The sequence below is a fragment of the Pinus tabuliformis genome, chromosome 3_2 (assembly GCF_031772625.1).
Source record: "Pinus tabuliformis cultivar Carrire ecotype Pingquan chromosome 3_2, CPIR1, whole genome shotgun sequence".
NCBI lineage: Eukaryota > Viridiplantae > Streptophyta > Pinopsida > Pinales > Pinaceae > Pinus > Pinus tabuliformis.
The window spans coordinates 201,580,217-201,605,988 of NC_142302.1; the positions used below are offsets into that span (position 1 = coordinate 201,580,217).

At 39.9% G+C, this 25,772-nt stretch overlaps 1 protein-coding gene across 2 annotated transcripts in view; it reads left to right on the forward strand.

Moving 5' to 3' along the window:
- Positions 1–23,796, forward strand: part of LOC149180461 (uncharacterized) — a 355,125-nt gene extending 331,329 nt beyond the window's left edge. For both annotated transcript variants that reach the window (XM_089416133.1, XM_089416134.1), the window contains one exon: positions 22,766–23,796. In XM_089416133.1, the coding sequence (XP_089272259.1) occupies positions 22,766–23,017 (252 nt within the window). In that variant the 3' untranslated portion in view covers positions 23,018–23,796. The remainder of the gene's footprint in view (positions 1–22,765) is intronic.
- The last annotated feature ends 1,976 nt before the right edge of the window (positions 23,797–25,772 follow it).

Consider the following 25,772-nt stretch of genomic DNA (forward strand, 5'->3'; position numbering starts at 1 on the left):
TGCTTATCTCTACACAGTTTTGCCAAGGAAAAGGACCCAAGCAGTTTCGACTTAGGGACTTAGGAGAAATTACAGCCAGATTAGTTTGCTAGTGGAAGGTGGGGGCCACCCACCTGGGATTTCGTACTAGGCAATTAAAATTGCTTGGAGGGAATTCGTATAGCAGTTGGAGGAGCCCACATGAGGCAAAGGAAGGCCCACAAAGTCATAAGGAGGAGCCTCTCACTTGGGGATTCATTCACTCTTGTATATCGAATTTTACTTGACTGTTTTCTCGAGCTGCTTAGCCGAGTCAACTGGTTGTTCAGCCACGAATCTCTCAAGAAGGAGATTCAACCTTACCTTTGGGGGACTTCGAGTGCCACCCTAGGAAGGCAGCTCCACAACATCTTGAGGAGTTTCGGGAAGTATCTACATTGCATTCATTCAACAATCTTCAGGAAGCGCGTATTTCTGGGCCAGCAGTTGAGAATACATAGTAAAGGAAAGAGCTACCTTGGGCCAGCCATTAGCCGAAGAAGCCAGGGGATCTGAAGGACATCATTGGGTCAGCATTCAAGAGGGGTTTTGGGGCAAAAGAGGACAACAAACAGGTAGTTCGAATTCCAGTCTTGGAGGACAACGCAAAGAGCTAGTTCAGGCAATCCGTGGGTCGTGAGGGGAAGAGCTGTAGCCCAGAATCACAGCTGGGAAGGAAGGAGATTCATAGGAGGGATCATCTCAGTAATTTGGGGCAATTTTCAGGAGGTTTTACAACTTCATTCCAGCAGGCCGAGTTTTGCAGTTGCAGTTGAGGTTGGGCTCCCTGGGGGTCGAATTTGAGAAGTCTGAACCAGATCAAACCATTCCTGGGTTTTGGCTAAGAAGCAAGGCGCTGAAATCTTGTAATTTTCATAGCATGAGAAACAGTGATTCCAACCCTTCAATTTCAGCAGACAATGCAATTTCTGGGAAACACATATTAGTTTTGGTGCAACAGTTAGGGCAACCTTCAGATCAACATTTTCTCACTTGGGTTTTGTCACGCTTGTCCTTAGAGACAAGCCCAGGTGCACCATTCAATTTTGTCATTGTATTTTCCCTTGAAGAATTAATAAAATGGCTCAGAAGTTCTCTATTTCTGGCATTTTCATGGGTGCTTGATATGAATTTCGTTGTTTTGATTGTTGGACTATTTTCTTGCTTTGTTTATCACTTAATTTCTTGTTTAGGAACATTACAGTGGTATCAGATCCTAGGTCTTAGCTTAGCTGTGGGGATTTTCTTCTATGAGAGAAGGGGACCAGCAAAACATTACATACAAGAGGCAGAGGTACCGAAGCAGAGAAAGAGAGCTGGAAATCACTCTAGACAAGAAGGACAGGGGGGAAGTAGTGGTAGCAGAGGAAGATATGGTAGAGCCCAAGAGTAGGGGGAAGATGGCTTTTGACAACCTCTTGAAGGCTTTGAATGATTTAGCAAAGGGCCAGAAAGAGATGCTAGAGGAGATAAAAATGCAGAAATGGGAGAGAACCACTCCTAGGGGATTCTTGTTTGGGGAAACTTCTAGAGCCTCTCAGCAATTCAATCACACTTCACCGGCAACACAACCCCCATCAGCGAATGGGCCAACTCGAGCCACACTGCCCTCTTTTGTGCCTGTGGCACAGATCGAACCAGCCGGGGTTGAAGACCCCTCACAGATGGGAGAACACTTCAAAGAGTGGCAATCTATTAGTGCAGACTTAAGGGAAGTACTCTCTTTTCGAGATTTCTGCAAGCTCAAACAAAATGAGAAGAGCAAGGGCTATGGAGGACAGGGCATTCAGAGCTATGAGTTGTAGAGGACCATAGGGAGGATGTACTTCCCTACATTCGATGGCACTACCAAGTGCATTGCTCGGGCTTGGGTTGAGAAGATGGATACATATTTCCAGCTCAACCAGATGACAGATTTGGAAGCCATCAAGATGGCCACACTGCACATGGAGGGGGAAGCCCATGACTGGTGGTTTCATGGTTTGGCCACCCTAGGGCATGACAATGTGGCTTCATATGAGGATTTCATCTAGAGGGTGGTGGAATGCTTTGTTCAGAGGGATTCAGAGGCCCATTTTAGGGAGCTAACCCAACTTCGCCAGATAGGCAACCCAAACCAGTATATTTCGGAGTGTCCGTGAGTTTCAGTGATGGTCCCGGTCCTTTCAGATGCTCGGAGGGTATATATCTTCATAGAGGGCTTACTTGAGCCCCTGCGTGGACTGGTGAAGTCACGCAGACCCTCCACGTTGCAGGAGGCAGTTATTGCACTAGAGATTTGTAGGGGGCCATCCCCAAGGCCAGACCACCTTTCCCTGCACGGACCCCTTTGCCTGAGAAGGGGCATGACACTAGACCCCCACCTCAGAGAACCACCCAGGGATGGGGGCAACTGGATGATGAGACACGAAAGGACCTTAGGAGGATGAAGTTGTGCTTCACTTGTTGGGAGCCCTAGGCACAAGGCCATTGGTTCACTGCTGGCAAAACAAATTATATTGAGGTCTTTTCAGACAGTGACTAGGAGGATGGGATGGAGCAGGAGTGTGGTATGGGAGATGGTGAGAGTCTGGAAGATAGGGGACCACCACCACCACCTCCACAGGGAGGGGCATCCTTTGCCCCATCCGGGGGAGTCCTTGCTTCTTTATGTGGGGTCCCCAAATTCTTGACATTGAGGATCAAAGGCACTATACAAGGGAAGCGGGTGTCGGTCTTAGTTGACAGTGGGGCTGCCCACAACTTCACAGATGCCTAGTTGGTTCAGAGGAGGGGCCTCACCACAACCGAGTTTGAGGGCTTTTCAGTCTTGGTACTAGGTGACCTACCATGCAGTGCATTCAGTATGTGCCTGCTTTGACAGTAGTTATGGAGAACTACTCTATGACAGACCATTTCTTTGTGGTCGATGTGCCAGACACCGACATGGTGATGGGTGTCGAGTGGTTGTACTCCCTTGGGCGAGTCATTATTGATTGGAAGAAACTAGAGATGGAGTTCACCGGGCCAGATGGAAAATCAGTGGTCCTTAGAGTCATGCATTCATATCCACCCTAAGCAGTCTCAGCGCATAGGATGGAGGCAGATCTGTGACATGGGGACATAGCATGGGTAGTGGAGTTGAGGGTTTCAGAGGTTGGAGGATAGGCCCAACCACCACCTCTAGACATACAGGCCTTGTTAGATAGGTATGCAGTGATGTTTGGGTATATTCCACCAGGGTGGGGCAACTGCCAGACAAGGGATTCGAGCACACCATTGAGTTGGAGACAGGTGTGCAAATGGTGATCACTACCCCTTATAGGCATCCTAACGCTTATAAGGATGGGATTGAGAGGGCCATCATAAAGTTGTTGGCATTGGGCCATATCAGGCTAAGTTCTAGTCCTTTTGCTTCTTCAGTAGTGTTGGTGAAGAAGAAGGATGGAACCTTGTGCATGTGCATTGACTATCGGGCCCTCAATACAAAAACACTGAAGAACAAGTACCCCATCCCCTGCATCGATGAATTGATGGATGAGCTTAGAGGAGCCAAGTACTTCTCTAAGATAGATCTATGTTCAGGGTACCACCAGATCAAGGTGAGGGGTCAGGACATCCCCAATACAGCTTTTCGGTGCCATTATGGGCATTTCGAGTTCTTGGTCATGCCATTTGGGTTGACCAACGCCCCAGTTACTTTTCAATCTTGTATGAACCATTTGTTCCGGAGGCAGTTGAGGAGATTTGTGTTGGTTTTCTTCGACGATATCTTGATTTACAGCAGGACTTGGGAGGAGCATCTCCAGCACTTGGAGGAGGTGTTGAAGATTTTGGAGGAGCAACAATTTTATGCCAAATTGTCCAAGTGTGAGTTTGGCCTAACAGAGATGCTCTACTTAGGGCATATCATTGGTGCAGATGGGGTGAAGGTCCATGAGGAGAAGATACGAGCTATCGTGATTGGCCAGTACCCAGAGATGTGATAGCGTTGAGGGGCTTCTTGGGCATCTGCACTTACTAGCGGAAGTTCGTCAAGGGGTTTTCACAGTTGGTAGCTCCCTTGACAGATTTGACCAAGAGAGGGGCTTTCGCATGGACAGATGGGGCACAGACAACTTTTGATCGCCTCAAGGAGGTGATGAGAAGTTGTCCAGTTTTAGCACTTCCGGACTTTTCCCAACCCTTCACCGTGGAGTGTGATGCATCTGGGGAGGGAGTTGGAGCAGTACTACCTCAGGATGGGCACCGCATTGCTTTCGTGAGTCGGAAGCTCTTACCCCATGAGTGGTCATATTCTATATATGACAAAGAGACGCTGACCATCATGCATGCATTGGCCAAGTTTCGACAATATTTGGTGGGTAACAGGTTTCGGGTGAAGACTGATCACAACAGTCTTCATCACTTCATGGGGCAGCAGGGCCTCAACAACAGACAACAGAGATGGGTCAGCAAGGTGCAGGCCTATGACTTCGACATAGAGTATGTGCGGGGAAAGCACAATGTGGTGGCTAATGCTCTATCACGGAGACCCACAGGCCTATCACTCATGAGCATCTGCCATGATTGGAAGGCCCAATTATTGGTGGAGTATTCCAAGGACAGGAGGGCATGCGAGATTCTGGAGGGTACCCACGCAGATGAGCGCTACCAGGTGATGGATGAGGTCATCTACAAGGGGTGCATATTTTTGGTACCTAGCTCGTAGTTGAGGGAGAGAGTGCTCCAGGAAGCACATGACTCGCCATTGTCAGGGCATTAGGGGTTTAGGAAAACACACATGGCAGTCAGGGAGTGCTTCACATGGAAGGGCCTCAAGGGGGACGTGCTGAAGCACGTACAAGAGTGTGAGGCATGTAAGAGGAACAAGGAGGAGTTGATTCACCCTGTAGGATTGTTACAGCCGCTTCCCATCTCTGAGGGGAAATGCGAAAGTATCTCCATGGATTTCATCACGGGGCTCCCCACCGTACAGGGCAAGGACTGCATTTATGTAGTGGTTGACTAGTTGACCAAGTATGCCCACTTTTTCGCGATCCCTACCAGATATTTAGCCTCACAGTTCGCAAAGTTGTTCTTTAGGGAGATCTTCAAGTTACACGGGCTTCCTAAGAACATTGTGAGTGACAGGGATAGTAGGTTCATGGGAGGCTTTTGGCAGGAGGTTTTCAGGTTGGTTGGTACCGAGATCACCCCTAGCACGAGTTACCACCCCCAGACAGACGACCAGACAAAGTGAGTTAATTAGTGGCTGGAAGGGTACTTGAGGAATTACATGACTAGGGAGCAGAGGGATTGGATCTGGTGGCTGCATTTGGGCGTTGCTACAACACCGCCCACCACATGTCCATCGATATGACTCCTTTCCGTGCCTTGTATGGTTATGTTGCATTATCTTTTGCTGATGTTGTTTTTGGAGACAGCCAAGCCCCAAAGGCCAAATCTTGGACCCAAGAGAGGCAAGACATCCTCAAGGCTCTCAAGGATAACTTAGTGACAACACAGAACCAACAGGTGTACGCAGATTGACACTGGATCGAGAGACATTTCGAGGAGGGGGATTTGGTGTACCTCTAGTTACAGCTGTACATGCAATCCACGTTGAAGTAGAAGGTCGCAGAGAAGCTACAACCCGATTTTTATGGGCACTACAGGGTGGTCAAGCGAGTTGGGGAGGTGGCCTATGAGCTAGAGCTGCCTTCGGGGAGCAGGATTCACAATATATTCCATGTCTCATGCCTTAAAAAGGTGTTGGGGCAATAGGTGATAGCAATAGTAGAGTTAACCCCATTGGATGATGAGGGCCACTTGGTTTTGGAGCTTGAGGCCATTTTGGAGAGGAGACAGAGGAAGCTGAAGAGAAGGATCATTAGGGAGTTCTTGGTACGCTGGAAGAACTTGCCGTATGAGGATGCCACCTGGGAGGGTGAGCACATTTTGGAGCACCCAGCTCTGAAGTTGCTTGAGGGCAAGCAACATTTGGGGGGGAGGATTGTAATGTCCCTTCCCAAAAGCATTTGAAATAGGCTTATCTCTAAACAATTTTGCATAATTTTTCCAAGGAAAAGGACCCAAGCAGTTTCGACTTAGGGACTTAGGAGAAATTACGGCCACATTAGTTTGCTAGTGGAAGGTGGGGGCCACCCATGTGGGAATTCGCACTAGGCAATTCGAGTTGCATGGAGGGAATTCGTATAGCTGTTGGAGGGGCCCACATGAGGCAAAGGAAGGCCCACGAAGTCATAAGGTGAATGAGCCTCTCACTTGGGGATTCATTCACTCTTGTATATCGAATTTTACTTCACTGTTTGCTGGAGCTGCTTAGCCGAGTCAACTGGTTGTTCAGCCATGAATCTCTCAAGCGAGAGATTCAACCTTACCTTTAGGGGACTTGGAGTGCCACATTCATTCAATTATCTTTAGGAAGTGCATATTTCTGGGCCAACGATTGAGAATACACAGTAAAGGAAAGAGGTACCTTGGGCCAGCTATTAGCCAGAGAAGCTAGGGGATCTGAAGGACATCATTGGGTCAACATTCAGGAGGAGTTTTGGGGCAGGAGAGGACAACAAACAGACAATTCGAGTTCCGGTCTTGGAGGATAGCGCAGAGAGCCAGTTCAAGCAATTCGTGGGTCTTGAGGGGAAGAGCTACAACCCAGAATCACTGGGAAGGAAGGAGATTCATAGGAGGGATCATCTCAGTGATTTGGGGCAGTTTCCAGGAGGTTTTACAGCTTCATTCCAGCAGGCCGAGTTTTGCAGTTGCAGCTGAGGTTGGGCTCCTTGGGGGTCGAATTTCAGAAGTCTGAACCAGACCAAACCCTTCCTGGGTTTTGGTGGGTTTTGGCTAAGAAGGAAGGAGCTGAAATCTTATAATTTTTTGAGCACGGGAAGTAGTGATTCCAACTCTTCTATTTCAACAGAGAATGAAGTTTCTCAGTAGCGCAGATCAATTTTGGTGCAACAGTTGGGGCAACCTTCAGATGAGCATTTGCTCATATGGGTTTTGTCACGCTTGTCCTTAGAGACAAGCCCAGGTGCAACATTCTACTTTGTCATTGTATTTTCCCTTGAAGAATTAATAAAATGGCTTAGCAGTTCTCTATTTCCAGCGTTTTCATGGGTGCTTGATGTGAATTTCGTTTTTCTGATTGCTAGACTGTTTGCTTGTTTTGTTTATCACTTAATTTTTTGTATAGGAACATTACAATATATATATATATATATATATATATATATATATATATATATATATATATCTATATATATATTTTATGAATTTCAAAATATGTATATGGACTAGTGTTGTGAACATCCCAATAACATCTTGATTTTATCACAAAATCACGATTTTTTGGCCTAGCGATGTTTGCCATTTTTTACTGATTTTTTCGATTTTTTGGTTTTTTGGACCCTTTTATCCCAACACCGATGTTCGCAACATTGATATGGATGAATTTAATAGCAAACCTTATCCGAACGTCATAGAAAAATTCGAATTCGAATCGAACTTTATCTTTGTTGAACTTAAACTCAAACCCAAACCATGTGACATTGAGGGGCTCGCCCTCTCCTGGAGAGCATTCAAATGTTGATGTGGATCTTAATTACATGGATGAAAACATATATGATGATATGTAAATGTAATTTATGATGATGTTTTAAATTTTTCAACAATGAACATTGAATAGCATAATATGTCATATGATAGTAGACTATCAATCATAGTTTATTTTGTAATTTGTACTTTGTGTGCATTATTAATTTTGGTGATGATGTTGATGACCAAAATTGAAAACATAAACTTGATATGTTGAACGTTATAATAATCATTAATGATGATGACAACGTTTATGCTGAATTGATGATGATGATTTGTTTATGTTGAATTCATGATGATGATTATGTAATATAGAATCTAGATTCTAAAAGGTAAATGATAATATTAATTTTTTTTTTGTCATATATATGTGTGTGTATGTGTGTCATTTCCTTGTATCGTATATGGATTTTTTGAAAATTGGTCGTATTCGTTTCGAACCTTGTATCTATATCCATTCCCGTATCCGTTTTAGTGCAACTTAGATTTGACGCTCTCATTGCTCATGTTTGTCTTGTCATTGTTTTTCATAGATTTAAATTTTTTCTTTTTAAAGGATTTTGGACAAGGTGAACCCAATGTTTCCTATCACGTTTCTTAAAATTTAGGTGTCTTCACATATCCTCTGGATGCACTTCCCATTCTTGCATCCCCCCACCTTGGAAACTTGGTGGAACATTGATCTGTAGAAATGATTATGAAGACAGTGGCCATTACTACACAATATGGGCCAACGTTCCCTGCAAATGAACGAGTAATTTAAGCAGTGCAAGGAGAGTAACCACTACCATAACAGAGTTGCCAATAGATTAAGAAATTAGGTTGTTCAACTATAATGTGACAATCCATTTTGTAATCCGAGTTTCAATTTTTCTACTATGCTACTTGCATGCTAAATGCTCAATATAAAACCAGATTGCACTGATCTGAATTTGCTATCTCCTAAGTAACTGGATTCGTTGAAACAGCCCGGGGAATCCGAATCCCGCGAATCAGATACGATTCGATGGGAATTCGAATCCCAGAACAGGATTCGACGAGTCTGAATAGGATTCATACAAATCCTGTACGAATCCCGCACAACCTACACGAATCCCGATTCTAGGATTTGTATCCCAAAAAACAGACTCCCGCGGGTTAAAAAAGACGCATTTCCTTTATTGCTTCACGCAGTTTGTCATTTCACTTTGCATTGTATGAGCCATGGGCAAGGAGATAAGGGTTTGGAGCAAGGAGCTAAGGGCGTAGAGTGTTCGGCACAGAGATTCAAGCACCAGGTAAGTGCATTTTAGCTCCATTTTTTTGCATTTCTTATTCTATTACAACAGTTTGTATATGATTTTTTGTTTACAAATTTGTGCATGTTTTGTTCGTTTTTTTTACAGTATTCATGGCTCAATCAAAGGCAGCAGTTAGGGGGCAAAGGAAGGGCAAGAATGTCTCCATTGGAGATGCCCCTCCTCCCCCAATATCATCAGAGTCTGCTGCGAGTAATGTTGAGGGAAGAGGAGGACCTAAAGACAACATTGAAAAATATCCCTTGTGGAAATATTTCACAAGAGAGGATGGGACAAGCACTAAGGGGAAGGGAGGAGGCAATGTGCAATGGAGATGCAACTTTTGTCACATTGCTTTCAAAAGCACATATTTCCGTGTGAAAGGCCATTTGTTGGCTTTACCGGATTGTGGGATTGGATCTTGTAAAGCTGTTCCTTTACAAAAGAGGAAAGAAATGGAAAAGGAGTCCACTGTTGGTATGGAAAATGTGGCTTCAAAATCAAGAAAACCCAAAAATGAAGACTCCCTTCCACTTTTGAGGAAAGGCACCACCAAATTTCCATTTGAGAGTTTTACTTCTGTTGGGGGACAAGCAACAAAAAGAAGAGCAATTGCACCTGGTCCAATGGACAAGATTTTCCAAAAAGGGAGACGGGAAGAGCTTTATCTCACCATTGCCTTCTTCTTCTATCAAAACTTCATATCATTTAATGTTGCACGCTCACCTCTATTTATTGAGATGTGCCGAGTTCTAACTCAAGGGGCTCCATTAGGGTATGTGCCTCTTGGGTCAGAGAAGTTGAGAACCACATTGTTGACGAAGGAAAAAAAGAGGTGCAAAAAATGCTTGAGCCTATTGTAGCATCATGGCCAACATCTAGGGTTAGCATTGTTTCTGATGGATGGATAGATCCATCACGACACCCAATCATCAACTTCATGGTGTCTTCCTTGAATGGTCCAGTTTTCTTGAAAGCAATGGATACACTTGGAGAATAAAAGGATGCACAATTTATTGGTGAGTTAATTAAAGTTATTGAAGATGTAGGTGTTGATTCTTGTGTGCAAATCATTACAGAGAATGCATCTGTTTGCAAGGCTGCTGGCATGATTGTGGAAGCTAAATATCCACAAGTGTTTTGGACACCTTGCATTGTCCATTCATTGAACTTAGCACTGAAATCCATTGCTTCTGATGTGCTTTGGATTGGTAACATTATTTAGGATGCACGACATATCCGTAACTTTGTGCAAAATCATACAAATGCCCTCACTATCTACAAGGATTACACCAATCTATCATTGTTGAAGATTGCTGATACACGGTTTGCCTCTTCATTCATGATGTTGAAGAGGTTGAGGGAGGTCAAGACCGCTCTTGGGTCCATGGTTATTTCTGAGTTTTGGTCTTTTTGGAAAAAGACAGATCAGGTACCCTGAGCCTCTAAAAGAGTGAAGGACACAGTGCTATATGATGCTTGGTGGGAGAGGGTAGATCTAATTATTCGGATCATGGACCCTATCATTTCTTTGCTTCGATTTGCAGATACAGACAAACCCATCCTAGGAGAGGTTTATGAGGGATGGGATTCCATGATTGAGTCTGTGAGGAACATTATTCTACAGAGTGAGTGCCCCGAGTATGAGACATCACCAAAGGCCTTCTGTGATATGATACAGGATATTATTGTCAGCAGATGGGATAAGAATTGTACGCCTTTACATTGTTTGGCTCACTCATTGAACCCAAAATACTACAACCATGAGTGGCTGAATGGTAGACCTTCCCGCAGATTCCCTCCTCACATGGATGGTGAAATCTCACAGAGGAGGAAAGATGCATTCAGGCGAGTTTTTCAGGATAGAGCATTGCTTGATGAGGTGGAGGATGCCTTCGCAGAGTTTTCCACTGGCACTGGTCGATTTGCGGGATATGATGTGATTAGAGACAAGGGGGCTAAGAAGCCCTATTCTTGGTGGGCAAATCATGGGGTAACAAGCCCTCCTCTTCAGCAGTTAGCCATGAAGCTCCTCTCTCAGGTGACTTCATCCTCTAGTTGTGAGAGGAATTGGAGCACATATGGGAATTTGTATAGTGTGAAGAAGAGTAGGCTTGAGCAGTCCAGGGCAGAGACAATGGTGTATGTGCACACCAACCTTCGTCTTATTTACAGGTAGAGGGAAGAGTGGTTGAGGGGAAAGACAAAGATGTGGGATGTCTTTCTTGATGATATGGGTCTGGACAAAGTGTTGAGTTGGCATTGGCCAACATGGATCTCAATGATCCAGTGTTGAGTTGGCATTGGCCAACATGGATCTCAATGATCCAGTGCTAGAGCCTGTTAGATTTGATGACTTAGAGGGGTCATCCTCCACACCAGCAGTTGCAGAGGCGACTATGGATACAGGGGAGGAGGAGGATGTAGAGGAGAGCAGTGGTGACCATGATGATGAGGACATTGATGTTGATTCTGATGATGACTCTGAGGATTGATGACCACCTATTGCCTTGAGGCTCGTATACCTGTAGTTGTTTTATATTTTCTATTTATACTTGCCATTGGCATTGCAGCAACACTACCTATGTAACACATTTTGATTTGATGACTTAATGAGAAAACTACAGTTTTCAGTGTCTTTATCTTACTATCTTGTAGTTGTAAGTTGTCTTTCATTTATGAATTATGAATCATGATTTATGTGACCACTGACATGTATTTGAATTTTGTATGTACTATGCATGCTATAGATGAATATCTATGTTTGAAATCAATGAATTTGTATCATTAATTAGAATTTGTGTAAGAAATATCTAATTTTTAATATATATATATATATATATATATATATATATATATATATATATATATATATATATAATATAATATATAACAAATCCTACGTGTCTTGTTCGGGGGGTCAACGTGTTTGAATCCGACACTCGAATCCCCGAATCCTACGAATCTTGAATCCCCGTGTCAGGTGACTTAGGCTATCTCAGATAATAAAAATGGGAAAAACCATTATCTCTTTCTCATACTCATTCATCTTGATGATGGGTCCAAAATTGTTTTTCATATATTTAATTTTAGTTTGTTTTTAACGATTTGGGACAAGGTGAACCCAATGTTTCCCATCATGTTTCTTAAAATTTAAGTGTTTCCACGTCCCCTGGATGCACTTTCCATTTCCGCATCCCCCCACCTTGAAAATGTTATGAATATAAAAAATTAATATAATAATAATATAATAATTAATTAATTAATTAGTTAATTAATATTAATAAAAATTAATTATGTAAATGAAAGGTCAAAAGGCATGACCAATCAACCCTCGTGACTAGTCAATGTGTTAGAAATTTAATTCTAATTTACTGTAGACTGATAATAAAACACCAGGTAAATTCTGTGTGTAATGTGTTTATATATATATATTGAATGATAATTACAACGCTGAGGTGGTGCTCCTTAAATAGGAGTTGGCTGGCCATGCCTAATCAGAAAGACATGTCCCTTGAGGACTGATGTCTCTTCATTTAACTAATTATTTGCTAATTAATTGATTATAATTAATAATTTATTTATTTAAATAATATTTTAATATTTTATTTAATTGTTATGATTTTAAGTTCATAACATTGCCTTCCCCTTAAGATGCTTTGTCCTCAAAGCATAGGTAGGCCTGGGTGTTGATGCACAAAACGTTCTGATTCCCAAGACGAATCTTCCTCTCGTAACTTCTTCCATTTAATGAGGTATTCCTTTATTGTCTTAGATCCTAAAACTTTTTCGCGGGTAGCGAGTATACCTTCAGGTTCAAGGACTATTCTTCCTTCTTCATCGGTCTTTGGTATTTCTGTTTGTGCTATTTGGTTTTGCCCTAATACTCTTTTGAGACTTGATACGTGAAAGGTATTATGGATTCGGCAGTTGTTCGGTAACTTTAACCCATAAGCTACACTACTTATCTTTTTGATTATCTGGTACGGTCCATAATATTTAGGTGACAATTTATTCTTCCCTTGTTGTTTTAGTGATAGTTGCTTATAAGGTTGGAGTCTAACGAAGACCCAATCTCTCTCCTCGAACTCTTTCAGAACGGTGTTGGTCGACTTGTTGTTTCATTCTATTACGGGCCATGGTTAGATTTTCTTCTAGTAAGTTGATGATCCTTTGACTTTCTCCTAAGTGGTCTTTAACTGCTGGTACCGTATAATGAAGGAGTGCAAAGTCCTTCCACCTGGGTGGCTTGTAACCATATAAGGGTTGGAAGGGTGTCATCTTAGTTGACGTGTGGTATGCGGTATTATACCACCTTTCTGCCAGGTGTAGCCACCGTGTCCATTTGTTTTGTTTATCAGTAACAAAACAACGAAGATATGTTTCCAAGCATTTATTAATGATTTCTGTTTGCCCATCTGTTTGGGGGTGATAGTCCGAACTCATATTCAGGGATATTCCTGCTTGATGGCATAAAACCTTCCAAAATTTCCCTTTAAACCTTACATCTCTATCGCTGACTATGACCTTAGGAAACCTGTGTAGTTTGTAAATGTTTTTACAAAACACGTTAGTGATTTGTTTGGTTGTGTCTGTGTTTTTAATAGCCATAAAGTGGGCATATTTATTGAGCCTGTCAACTACGACAAATATTTTATCCTTTTCGTCAAATGCAGATAGTCCTTCAATAAAATCCATCGAAATCTCCTTCCATTTCTGATTTGGAATGTGTAGTGGATGTAGCAATCCTGGAGTTGGAACATTTTCGCTCTTGTTTCTTTGACAAATATCACATTCTGCAACATACTTCTGAATTTCCTTGTTCATACCCTTCCAGTAGAATGACTGTTGGACGTAGTAAGTCTTGTAGAATCTGACATGTCCGACTGCTAGTGAATTCTGAGACTCCTTTAGTATTTTCACCTTAAATTTGGATGTGGGTGTTAGGTAAATTCTCGCCTTGTACCATAAGATGTCATTTTTCCACTCAAAGTTGGTATACTGACTGATATTGTTAATCATGGAGTCACAATCCTTATCCTTGGCATATTCGGCTCATATTTCATCCAACCATTCCGGAACAACTATCATGGCGACACATGTTGTGTGATCGTCATCTTTACATGAGAGTGCATCAGCTATGACATTCTCCTTTCCCTTCTTGTGTAATATTTCTAAATCAAAAGCTGACAACTTCTCCATCCACTTCTATTGTTCTGTTGATAATGTCTTTTGTTGAAGTAAGAATTGAAGACTGTTGTGGTTTGTTCGGATTGAAAATTTACTTCCAAGCAAATACTGGTGCCATTTCGTCAGAGCGTGTATGATGGCGAGCATCTCCTTTTGGTATGTTGATTTTAAGCCTTCTTGTTTATTAAGTTTCTTGCTCTCAAATGCTATAGGGTGGTTGTCCTGCATCAATACAGCTCCAATTCCAAACCCAGAAGCATCACATTCGACTATGAATGGTTTGGAGAAGTCAGGAGTTGCTAGTACTGGTGTGATTGACATCACTTCCTTTAATTTCTCAAAACACTTGTCTGCTTGGTCATCCCACTTAAAAGCATTTTTTTTTAACAAATTTGTCAAGGGTGCTGTCAGATGTGCGTAGTTTTTTATAAACCTTCTATAATACCCTGTTAAACCCAAAAATCCCCTCAAGTTAGATATGTTCTATGGTTTGGGCCATTCTTTGATTGCCTTGATTTTGTTGGGATCCACTTGGACTCCTTCCCTTGATATAATAGGTATTCAACTTCCTTCTACCCAAATGTACATTTTGATACCTTGGCATAAAATTGGTTCTTTTCCAAAACAGACAACACTTCTAGATGTTTGAGATGTTCTTTCCATGTCTTACTGTAGACTAAAATATCATCGAAGAAAACTAATACGAACTTCCTAAGATAAGGGTGAAAAAGTTCATTCATGGTTGCTTGGAAGGTGGCTGGTGCATTTGTAATCCAAATGACATGACCTTGAACTCGTAATGCCCTTCATGAGTCTTGAATGATGTCTTTTCGATGTCTTCTAACCTTACTCATATTTGGTAGTAGCTTGATCTTAGATCTAACTTGGAAAAATATTCTGCACCGTGTAATTCATCTAACATTTCATCAATGAACGAAATCGGAAACTTATGTTTAATAGTGATTTTGTTTAAGCCTCTGTAATCTATACATAATCGGAAAGATCTGTCCTTCTTTCTGACTAATACTACGAGTGCAGCGTATGGACTTCTACTCTTCGTAATGATTCCATGCTTCAGCAGGTCTTGAATTAAGTGTTCTATTTCTGTCTTGTGGTGATGGGGATAACGATATGGCTTAACATTAACTAGAGTTGAGTCAGGTTTGACTTCGATAATGTGTTCAATTTTCCTTTCTGGAGGTAGCTTCATTGGTAGATCTTGGAAAACCTTCTCGTATCTTTGGATCAAGGATGAAATCTCTGATGTTTGATGAGTCCCTTCTGTCGATAATAATTCCAAGTGCTGACATTGTGCAAAAAATGCTGGTGCCCCCTTGCAAATAAGCTTCTTCATTTGTTGAGCAGAGATGACTTGTGTTGGTGGTGCTTGAAACCCGAACAACTGATATTTCCGTCCATCCCATTTGAATCTAATGAATTGTTTTATGTGATTTGCTGAATATGTGCCTAGTGTTCTTAACCATTGTACATCTAAAACAACATCTACTCCTCCTAGGGAAACCGTATAAAAACTGGACTCCATTGCATAGTTGCTTAATTGCAACTTAAATTTATGGCACTTGCCAACTGCTTTTCATCTGCTACCATAACTTTTAAGTCTGCTACCGAGTAAGCAAAGATGTTCAATCTTTTTGCAACATTGACATCTACAAAGTTGTGCTTACTTCTTGAGTCCACCATAACAATAACGCTTTTCTTCTTGATGTAACCTTTAAGCTTCAGTGTTTGTGGTTGAGCTATCCCTGTGATGGTTGCTATGGAAATTCGTGGCATATTGTCTTCTAATTTTGGACTAGGGTTTGCATTTTCTTCATTGTCCTCTTCGTCAGAGCTGTCTTTTAAGGATTCCTCTTCTTGTTTAGCTTCACAGTTGTACAATTTTTGTGTTGCGCATTTGTGCCTTGCATAATACTTGTCTCCGCACTTCCAACATTTTCTATCCTTTTTTCTTTCGACATTAGATTGTTGTTTCCTTTCACTTCGTAATGGTGGTGGAACGTACTTACTAGTATTTTCTGACAAGGGTTTACCTGCCTTTCCCTTGGAATAGTTGTTAGTCCTGTTGTTATTGACATACGATGGTTTGTGAAGTTTATATTTTCGCTCGATAATTATGGCTGCATGTCTGGCCTCCTCAATATTTTTTGGTTTATGCAATTTTAATTCTTCGCGAATGTAATCTTTAAGGCCACAACGATACATTTTTAGCAACTCCTCATCTGAAAACCCTCTTTGCCTTACTGCTAATACTTCCCATTCGTGAGTGTATTCACTCATTGATCCTTTTTGCTTCAGGTGAACAAATCTCTCGTAGACATCATCCTCCTCCTCGTCATGAAACCTTTTTAACAGAGCGTTTTTAAGGTTTTGCCAATTGAACGAGCAACCTGTGCATTTAGACGACCACCACAAAAACCAATCATACGCTTCTGCTTCTAAGTAGTTGGATGCAGTCACGACTTTTTCTTGTTCGCCAAGCGGAGGGTTTGCTAAAAAAATTGCATCCATCTTATTCACCCATATGATGGCGCCTTTAAAGTTCTTACCATCATACTTCGGTAATTCATTTTTGATTTTAAGATGGTTCCTTCCGGAAGAATGAGTATAATATTGGCTTCCTTCGAAGTGAATTTGGGGTATTTGTTGCTTCTCACGCCTCAGGAAGTCATGCTCTAGAGAAGTCTCCCCTTCTGGAGTCTTGGGACTCTGTGTAGCTGAAGGTGGATCAGTCTCTCCGAAACACCGGCTCATCAAGTTTTTTAAGTAAGATATATTGTTGGCCATCTGGTCCTGCTTACTAACTGACTTCTCGACGCTATCCAGGCATTTATTTAGCTTGTTGATGTCCTCTTGGATCTTTTTCATACCGTCATTGTTGTCGCTTGTCATTTTGTTCCGATTTATTTTTTGAAGACCCATTATTTATTTATTTATTTTTAATTAATTAATTAAAAGATATAATTAATTAAATTACAATTACGTACATATATAATTTTTATCTGATTATATGTTATGATGTTGATGATGATGGTTAACGTCTGTTGAGACCAAACATTGGTATGTGTTATATGACTTTATTGTATATAACTTTATATATATAATTTTTATGTGATTATATATTATATACGTATGTGTTCTATAACTTTAATTAACTCACTCCGCTGAACGATCATGTTGCCCGGTCCCTACGGTTGACCCTAGTGTGATGGTATCTCTGCGCAGAAATGCCAAGTGGCCCAGTTGAGTATCCCAGCCCAGCTATTCCTGTGATCGAGTGCCTCAACACCTGGCATTTACTCTTTCATTGCCATCTGGATCGACTCTTGGATCGAATACCTCCATCTAGTGGATCGAAACCTACCTGGATTGAGTAGCGGCAAAGAACCTGGCACTGGTAGGTCCAACCCTACGCTTACTTCTCTTTCCTTGCCAATGAAAGCAGGGGGAAATCCAGAAAACACACTATTTAGAAATTGGAACAAACCCAGCCTGCCTACCACCTTCATGGCACCTGCATGCCTTATGTATTCATCCTTCCCGATCATCCGCGCTGGTGCCCGTCTCTCGTCTTATGTATGGCTTTCTCAAATTATGTACTGTGGTCATGGGACAGATTGCACCAGCGAATCTGAGTGGAAGACACAACAACCGCAAATTAACAACCACTCTGTGGAAGATGCTGAACCACGCAGACAGAATGCAGACAGCGGAATTCGTGGTCGGCTATTCCAGAATTGCGGTCTTCAGATGCTTCTCCACGCTGATCTACACAGATGGATTTGCAGACAACGGAAACTGTAGAGCAGGCTGCGGATGGGAGGCCATAGATGTCTCTTTATTTAACTAATTATTTGCTAATTAATTGATTATAATTAGTAATTTATTTATTCAAATAATATTTTAATATTTTATTTAATTGTTATGATTTTAAGTTCATAACATAATGCCTATTTAGGCACACTGTCTGAGGGGATGTAAACCACCATTCAGATTCTATTCAATAATACAATTACTATTACACTTACAAAATTCTACACGCAATTACTTCACATATTGGCATTTTGTCTCTCACAGTGGTATTAGAGCAGTTCGATTCTCAATGACATCTGCCATAATTCGTTCACAATCTGCTTCCCACAATTCGTTCACAATCCGCTTCTGTTTCTCTCAAGTCTATTGTTCAACTCATGTACCGCCAAACGATCGTTCATTACTCTGCCAAAATCACTCACCAATTCGTCTGCCCTCTGTGTGCCTATCTTCAGCTCCCTGTCGTTGTTCTGTGTCTTGTCTGGTTTGTTTCCCTTTGTTGTCTCAGTTACACCACAGCGTCATTGTGCGTTTGTGTTATCTTCCAAACCAACCTCATCAGCACTGTAGCGTCGTCCTTGTTCAACGTCGCATCGTCCCTTGACAACTCCGTCTTTGAATCGTGTTCCTTGTACTTGTTTCTGACCATCCGTTGACATTGTTTCACCGTGTATTTAGACTACTCATCCACTGTCTCCTCAGTCGTTGTTCTATCGATCGTTCGACTGTGCTTCTCATGACCATTCCACTGTGTGTTCCATCCGAACATTCTCCGCCAGTTCGTTGTGCTATTACCGTCAATCCTCCACCCAATTTGCCAAACAATTCTACTGATTCCTTTTCTGGTGGCCGACTGTTCTGCTCCCAGTCATCTGATTCTCCCGATCGCCATTCCCCGCTGCCTTATTTCGGCAGCCACTGTCGTGACCCTATTGGTTTCCATATTTTCCAAATTGACATAGACTTTTGCCTTGTCCCCATCATTGTGGTTCATAATTACAATTATCATTATAAGTTATATAATATTTATATAATTTAAAGTATATATAATAATAATAATAATAATAAACTATTATTATTATTATTTTAATTATTTAATTAAAAAAATTGTTATTAAAAAAAATTTGGTTCCGCCAAGAAAAAGAGAAACAAAATGGGGAACAATGACAATGCCAATTCAAAAAAAGTTCAAGAAAAACTTGATAAAGTACGATGACGCCTCGTTAATGTTGGAAAGAAGCAGGAAGAATTAGGAGAGGGTCAAAATAGGCTACTTGCGACTCAAGAAGGAATGACAAACTATATTAAAAAAGTAAATAACATTGAGAGAATGTTGCTAGGCATACAGACCCAGTTAATGGGAATCCATTGTTAATCCTTTAATTACTCAAGAACCAACACAAGGTCCCAAGACTCCAGAAGGTGAAGATTTTCCAAATCATGAAAGTCCGCAAATGCCATAAATACACTTTGCAGGAGTCAGTACTATACAAAATTTCCAAAAAAAGACTACCAACGAATTAAAAGAGAATTACCTAAGTACGATGGTAAAGATCATAGAGGCGCTATTCTCTGGGTCAATAAAATGGAGGTCATTTTTGGGTCAAACCCACCAATTGGTGAACAAGAAAAGATCATGACTTCATCCAACAACTTCAAAGCTAGGGCATATGATTGGTTCCTATGGTGGTCCAACAAATGTGAAGCTCGTTCAATTATTTGGAAAAATTGTGTGGATGCCTTACTAAAAAGATTTCATGACGAAGAAGAAGATGATATCTACGAAAAATTGATTCATCTCAAGAAAAAAGGCTTAGTAAGCGAATACATCGACGAATGCGATATTAGCGATAAGACAAAGAGGATTTACGGATGAAGAATTGCTAAAAATGTACAGATGTGGACTTAGAATATATCCGTGTAGAATTAAAAATATACAAACCTAAAACTATCGAAAAATCTAGACATGCTGCAAAGATTATTGAGCAAAAACATAAGTTCACAATGTCGTCATTCAAGGAAAAAGAAGACCAACAACAATACTCAGAAAAAAAAAAAAAAACAAACAAATGTAGGTACTGTGGGGACAAATGGACTTCAGGACACAGATGCCTTAACAAGAAGTTATATACTTATGAAGTCGAGAAGGAATCAGACACTTAAAGTAATGAGTCAGAAAAAAGATAAAAAAGAAAAATAATTGTCGCAAATGTGGAGAAAACTGGACGCCAAGACATAAATGTGAAGACGCATCCTTACGCTACTATAAAATAGTAGATGGGAAGCAAGTTGAAGTACAAGAACATGATGAAGAAATCATTATCACATAGTGAAGATTCAAATTCTAAGGAACCATCATTAGCTGCAATTTCATGTGACTGGAAAAACCATGATGAAAATAGCAACTCTCCAAAAGATCAAGAACAAAAAGCAACTGCAAATTATGCTCCACCACACCTCCAAAAGAAGAGAAACCAGTGTCCAAGAAGGAGCATTAAGCTTACTACACCACCAACAAACATGATGAGGAGATTACACTCTAAAACCCTAAAGCTTAAAGGACTCATAAGAGGCAAAAATGTCAATATACTTGTAGATTTTGGCAGTACTTACAATTGTATAAACATTGATCTTGCTAAACAACTTGATCTTTGTATATGCCCAATCAAGGACCTGACCATGTCTGTCGCTATTGGGTAAAAGTTCAAAGAAATAGGAGAATGCCATAAGGTTTCAATCCAGATACAAGAACTAGAGCTACAAACAGATTTGTTTGCCCTACAACTCAAAGAAACAGATGTAATTCTAGGTGCAGAATGGTTAATACAACTAGAAAGCTATACTACAAACCTTGAAGAACAATTCATGGAGTTTAACTAGCAAGGATGACATTATAAATTATATGGTGTTAACATTCCTAGTTCCAAGGAAGGTACAAATACTCATGAAGACTTCGCCAATCAATGCAAAGATGCCACTCCATAGCAACATGTTCAACTAGAGGAACCCCTTCTGGTTATGCTTTGAGGACAAAGCATCTCTAAAGGGGGTGGCAATGTTATGAATGAATAATTCATAAAAAAATAATGTAATAATTAATTAATTAATTAATTAGTCAATTATCATTAATACAAATTAATTATATAAATGAAAGGTCAATAGGCATGACCAATCAACTCTTGTGACTAGTCAATGCCTTTTTAGGCACACCGTCCAAAGGGATGTAAACCACCATTCAGATTCTATTCAATAATAAAACACCTTTACACTTACAAAATTCTACACACAATTGCCTCACATATTGGTGTTTTGTGTCTCACAGAAACCCTGTTGGAACATTGATCTTTAGAAATGATTACGAAGATAGTGGCCATTACTACACAATATGAGCCAACGTTGCTTGCAAATGAATGAGTAATTTAAGTAGTGCAAGGAGAGTAACCACTACCATATCAGAGTTGCCAATAGATTAAGGAATCAGGTTGTTCAACTATAAGGTCACAATCCATTTTGCAATCCGAGTTTCAATTTTCCTACTGTACTACTTGCATGCTAAATGCCCTGCATAAAACCAGATTGCATTGATTTGAATTTGCCAATTATCTCTTTCTCATAATCATTCATCGTGATGATGGGTCATAGTATGGACTCAAAATGTCGATTAAAAATGTTCACTGTGGATAAGACTCTGGAAGCTATTTCTTCAAATTCTAACCACCACAGAAACTTGCAAACAAGAAAAAGAAAATAGTTAGGGTGGTTAGCGGAAGCATATATACTTACCGATATCTAAATCAATGTTTTAAAACTCAGGTTCTGAACCAGCGGAGGGTCGACTTCGACTCTGACTCCGACTCCGACTCCGTATCAACTCGGCCAGTTTGATTTCAATGACTCAGTCATTGTAAAAAATACATTAAATATATATATTTTTTATGAGAAACATAAATTTAAAGATTTTCATTCATGTTTCCAAACACAAAGCATTAGAATATAGAGAGAAGACAACATATGATCAAAGTATGCTCATGAATATATCCATTATATCAAAATGGCAACCAGTGCACTGTCCAATACATACATGATATACAGATCAAAACAAAAACACATAACCAAGGAGGCTCTAAATGGCCTCTACAACAAAAGTAAATTGTAAATCATCACTAAGCACCAGTACTAGCCACTCTATTCTTGTATGTTGCCTTTATTTGCTCCTTTGCTTGATCCATGGCCTCATAAATGAAGCCCATAGTCAATCTTTCCCCATCTGCCAACCGCAACACCTTAACAAGTAGGGCAGGGGTCGGGATCGGTTCTGCCGGCGCAGTCGATTTGGTAACAAACCGGCCACCGAACTGGTTTTTCTACCAAGCCGGCCCGGCAGGGGTCCGGCTCAATCGGCTCGGCCAAGTCCAATTCGGTCCAGCCGAATTTTAAAACACTGATCTAAATCTATCCTTATTTTCTGAATGACGTGCATGGTAAGTACATGTATGTCTTTAAAGTTATTTGATATTTGCTTTTTTACTGCATTTATTTTTATTGCCTTCAAACTTCATGTTGCTCTGCGGATCTTGTTCATTTTCCTTAGAAGGTCCCAACCATAAATTTTCTTAGTAGAGAATCACAGTTTATATATTTTTGGATAGAATAGAAAATCCAAAATGCAAACCTCTGCCGGGATCCGTACTCTTAGAAATTGAAAAGGGTTCTAGCCACGTGATTCAGTCAGATCCACTTGCTTTTTGGGCCAGGGTTGGCAGGGAGAATAACGTTGTTTATTTTACTACTAGTGATTTTTAAGTAATATGGCAGTTTTTTTCTGGAAAATATGTTATTAACCATATAGTAAATCTTGTTAACAGGGCACAGCAGCTGGAGGTACGATGGAAATTGTTGTCAATGGTTCAACAGGTCTTTTGCATGCTGTTGGCAAAGAGGGTGTAACACCACTCGCAAAGAACATAGTGAATCTGTCTTCTCATGTTGAACGTAGGTTAACAATGGGGAGAAGAGGCTATGAAAGAGTAAAAGAACGCTTCATGGAACACCATATGACAGAGAGAATTGCTCATGTCCTTAAGGAGGTGTTAAAGAAATCAAAACACCATTCATGATGCAATCCCTTTTTTCCAAGTCTAAATGGAAAAGAAACATTTATCTTCAGTTCAGCCTGGCAGAGACTATCCAATCTATGAGAAAGAATTATCCTAGCTATTTCCTCCTAATGCAATCGGCAGTTTTAAAAACAGAGATGACCATATGATTGGAGGCTTTCATATATTCACCATTCTAACTACATGCATTTCAAAGTGAAGCTAGTACTCCAACAAGCATGCAGCAAAAGTTATGTCATCACCAGCTGTTTAGTTGATCAATGAAATGATGTGCAGAGAGCTTATTTTCTGATTGCTGGAGTTAAGCAAAGAAGAGCCGTCAGGGTAGCTGGAATCTGGATGTTTTCAATACAAGCTGAACTGGTGTACGAATATCATGCGGAGGGAAACATAGTAGACTGCATGTGGAAGATCTATCCTCTATTAACTGTTTGTACACAGTGAATTGATCACTAGTAATGTTTTTCAGGAATGAAAATTTACATGCATGGTCACTATTTTAACTTGATTTGAATCTTAACAAATAGTGGAACGAAATGACTTTCTGTTGACTGCCAGCAATTCTAAGAACTCCGGTTTTGCAAATTAAATGTCTTTAAGCACCACTTTTTAAAATGTTGGTTTTTGTATGTTAATGACCGAATCTTAACAAATGAAGAGGCGCAATGACATGCTATTAACTGCCAGCAAGTCCAAGGACTTTGGCTTTGCAAACCTAAACATCATTAAGCCCCATTTTTCAAGCGATTTGTATCTTAATGACTAAGTATTTTCCTTTTGACTTCTTTTTTTTGGATGAGATAAATGGATAATAAATTCATATGGGTTCTGTCTAGTGTTCAAACTAGTGCAATTTTATGGTTTGTATGGGGGTAATATTCAAATACGCATCCTGCAAAACAATTTAAAAGCTTGAAGCGTCTCTGAGTTGTCATGGCCAGTTGTATTTCACTTGTTTCCGTTTTCTTGAAATGGACGTTTATAATTAGTAGAAATTTCTATGAATTTCCATACCTCTTTCAAGGAAGGGGGATAATTTAAATTGTAATCGCTATCCAGATTAATATGTCATGTTTACGATACTAAATGGATGTTGTTTATTCTTATCATAACGTGTCCTCGTTATTTAGAAACTGTCTCAACATCTATATTTCTATGTTGATTGAAAGAATGTTTTTGCATGTAAATTTTGCATGTAAATGGTATAAGAAAGGTAAAAGAAAAGTATACATTAGTATTAAACTTTTAGAAACGTTTGAGAGTGATATATAATACATTGTTATATAAAGTATTTAGTAAGGATTTAAATATTATGCTTATTCTTATGTATGGTATTTACATGCGACTATTCACATTTGAAAAATCATGTAGATGAATATTCAATAAAAAAACTTATAATTTACTATTAAAATTGGTAATTTTGTGGGAAATATTATATATATATATATATATATATATATATATATATGAAAATGTCCCAAAATAGCAAATTGGTGAAGTTGCATCCCTAAAAAATTCTTTGTTGCTATACAGTGCACCAAACATTTTGCTAGCTTTTGGCATGAAAATTCAATGTTGTGGGCATTAGGGGCCCTCTTTTAGGTTTGATCTTGAAATGCATACAATAGTGACAAAATTAAAAACTATTTGTTCCTTGCGATGTTCTTGGCTACTTAGGAACTATGCCAAACATTTGCAAGCCTACTTTTGGTCATAAGCTAGCCCTTGGACCAAATTGGGTATTCCTCAGAGCATATAGAAGTTGATTGCTCGCTGTCAAAAAACATCAACTTACAACATGAAGCTCAAAATGCCATAATTAAAGTGGTGAAAGAACAAGATAAAAAGGGTTGGAGGTGACATGGCACATCACTGGAATAAATAAGGTAAATCTCCAAACCAAATGCTTATCCATTGGGCATAGATTTTCAAAGAGAAGAGCACAATACCTTAAAGTGAAAGGTGTAAGAAAAGAGAAAGACATAAGTCTTAGGCAAAACAGAGTAAGGAAACCTTTGTTGGCTTGTGACGAAGAAAGGGCGAGTTGTTGGGCATGGAAAATGAAACCAACAATAAACAAGTGGTGGAGCTGAGCACAATATGTGAATTCAACTAACAAACACTTCTTTAATGATTTTAATAATCAACTTTATTATATAGAGTAGAAACTAACTCTGAATCCTTTAGGTATGCTCTGTCCATTGTATAAATATTTCATACAACCCAAAAATCACATTTGAAACACAAAATGTACACAAGTTCTTGAAAGCTGCAATAATTCCATATATAGAAGAATAGAAATGGAAATGTAAGGAATCTTAAAACAATAAAGGAGAGAAGAACAAGGCTATACACAATTGAGATATAATTGATCCTTGTGTAAGACACCCCTTAGAATATCTCGAAAGTACCACTAAAATTTCTAAGTTTTGTTTGAGTTTGTCATTGTGGTATTTTGTCAAATAGTGTGTATGCATGTGGCTATAGGTGCACTTTTCTTGTATTTTATTCAAACAAATGTACCAAAAAATGTCAAAAAGATACTTCCAAACATCAATGTATAATCTATATTGTACTAAAAAATGGTACATAGCACTAATCAAAGCTTGTTGTAGCAATATTAGAGGAATATGACAAGGAATATCAACAATCTGTCAGTTAACACTTGGTTGTAGATGAATGATAAAACCCATAAATATTTGTCTCCAAGCAACAACACAAACTCAACTCCAAAGCAAGGGAACATGGCCTCAAA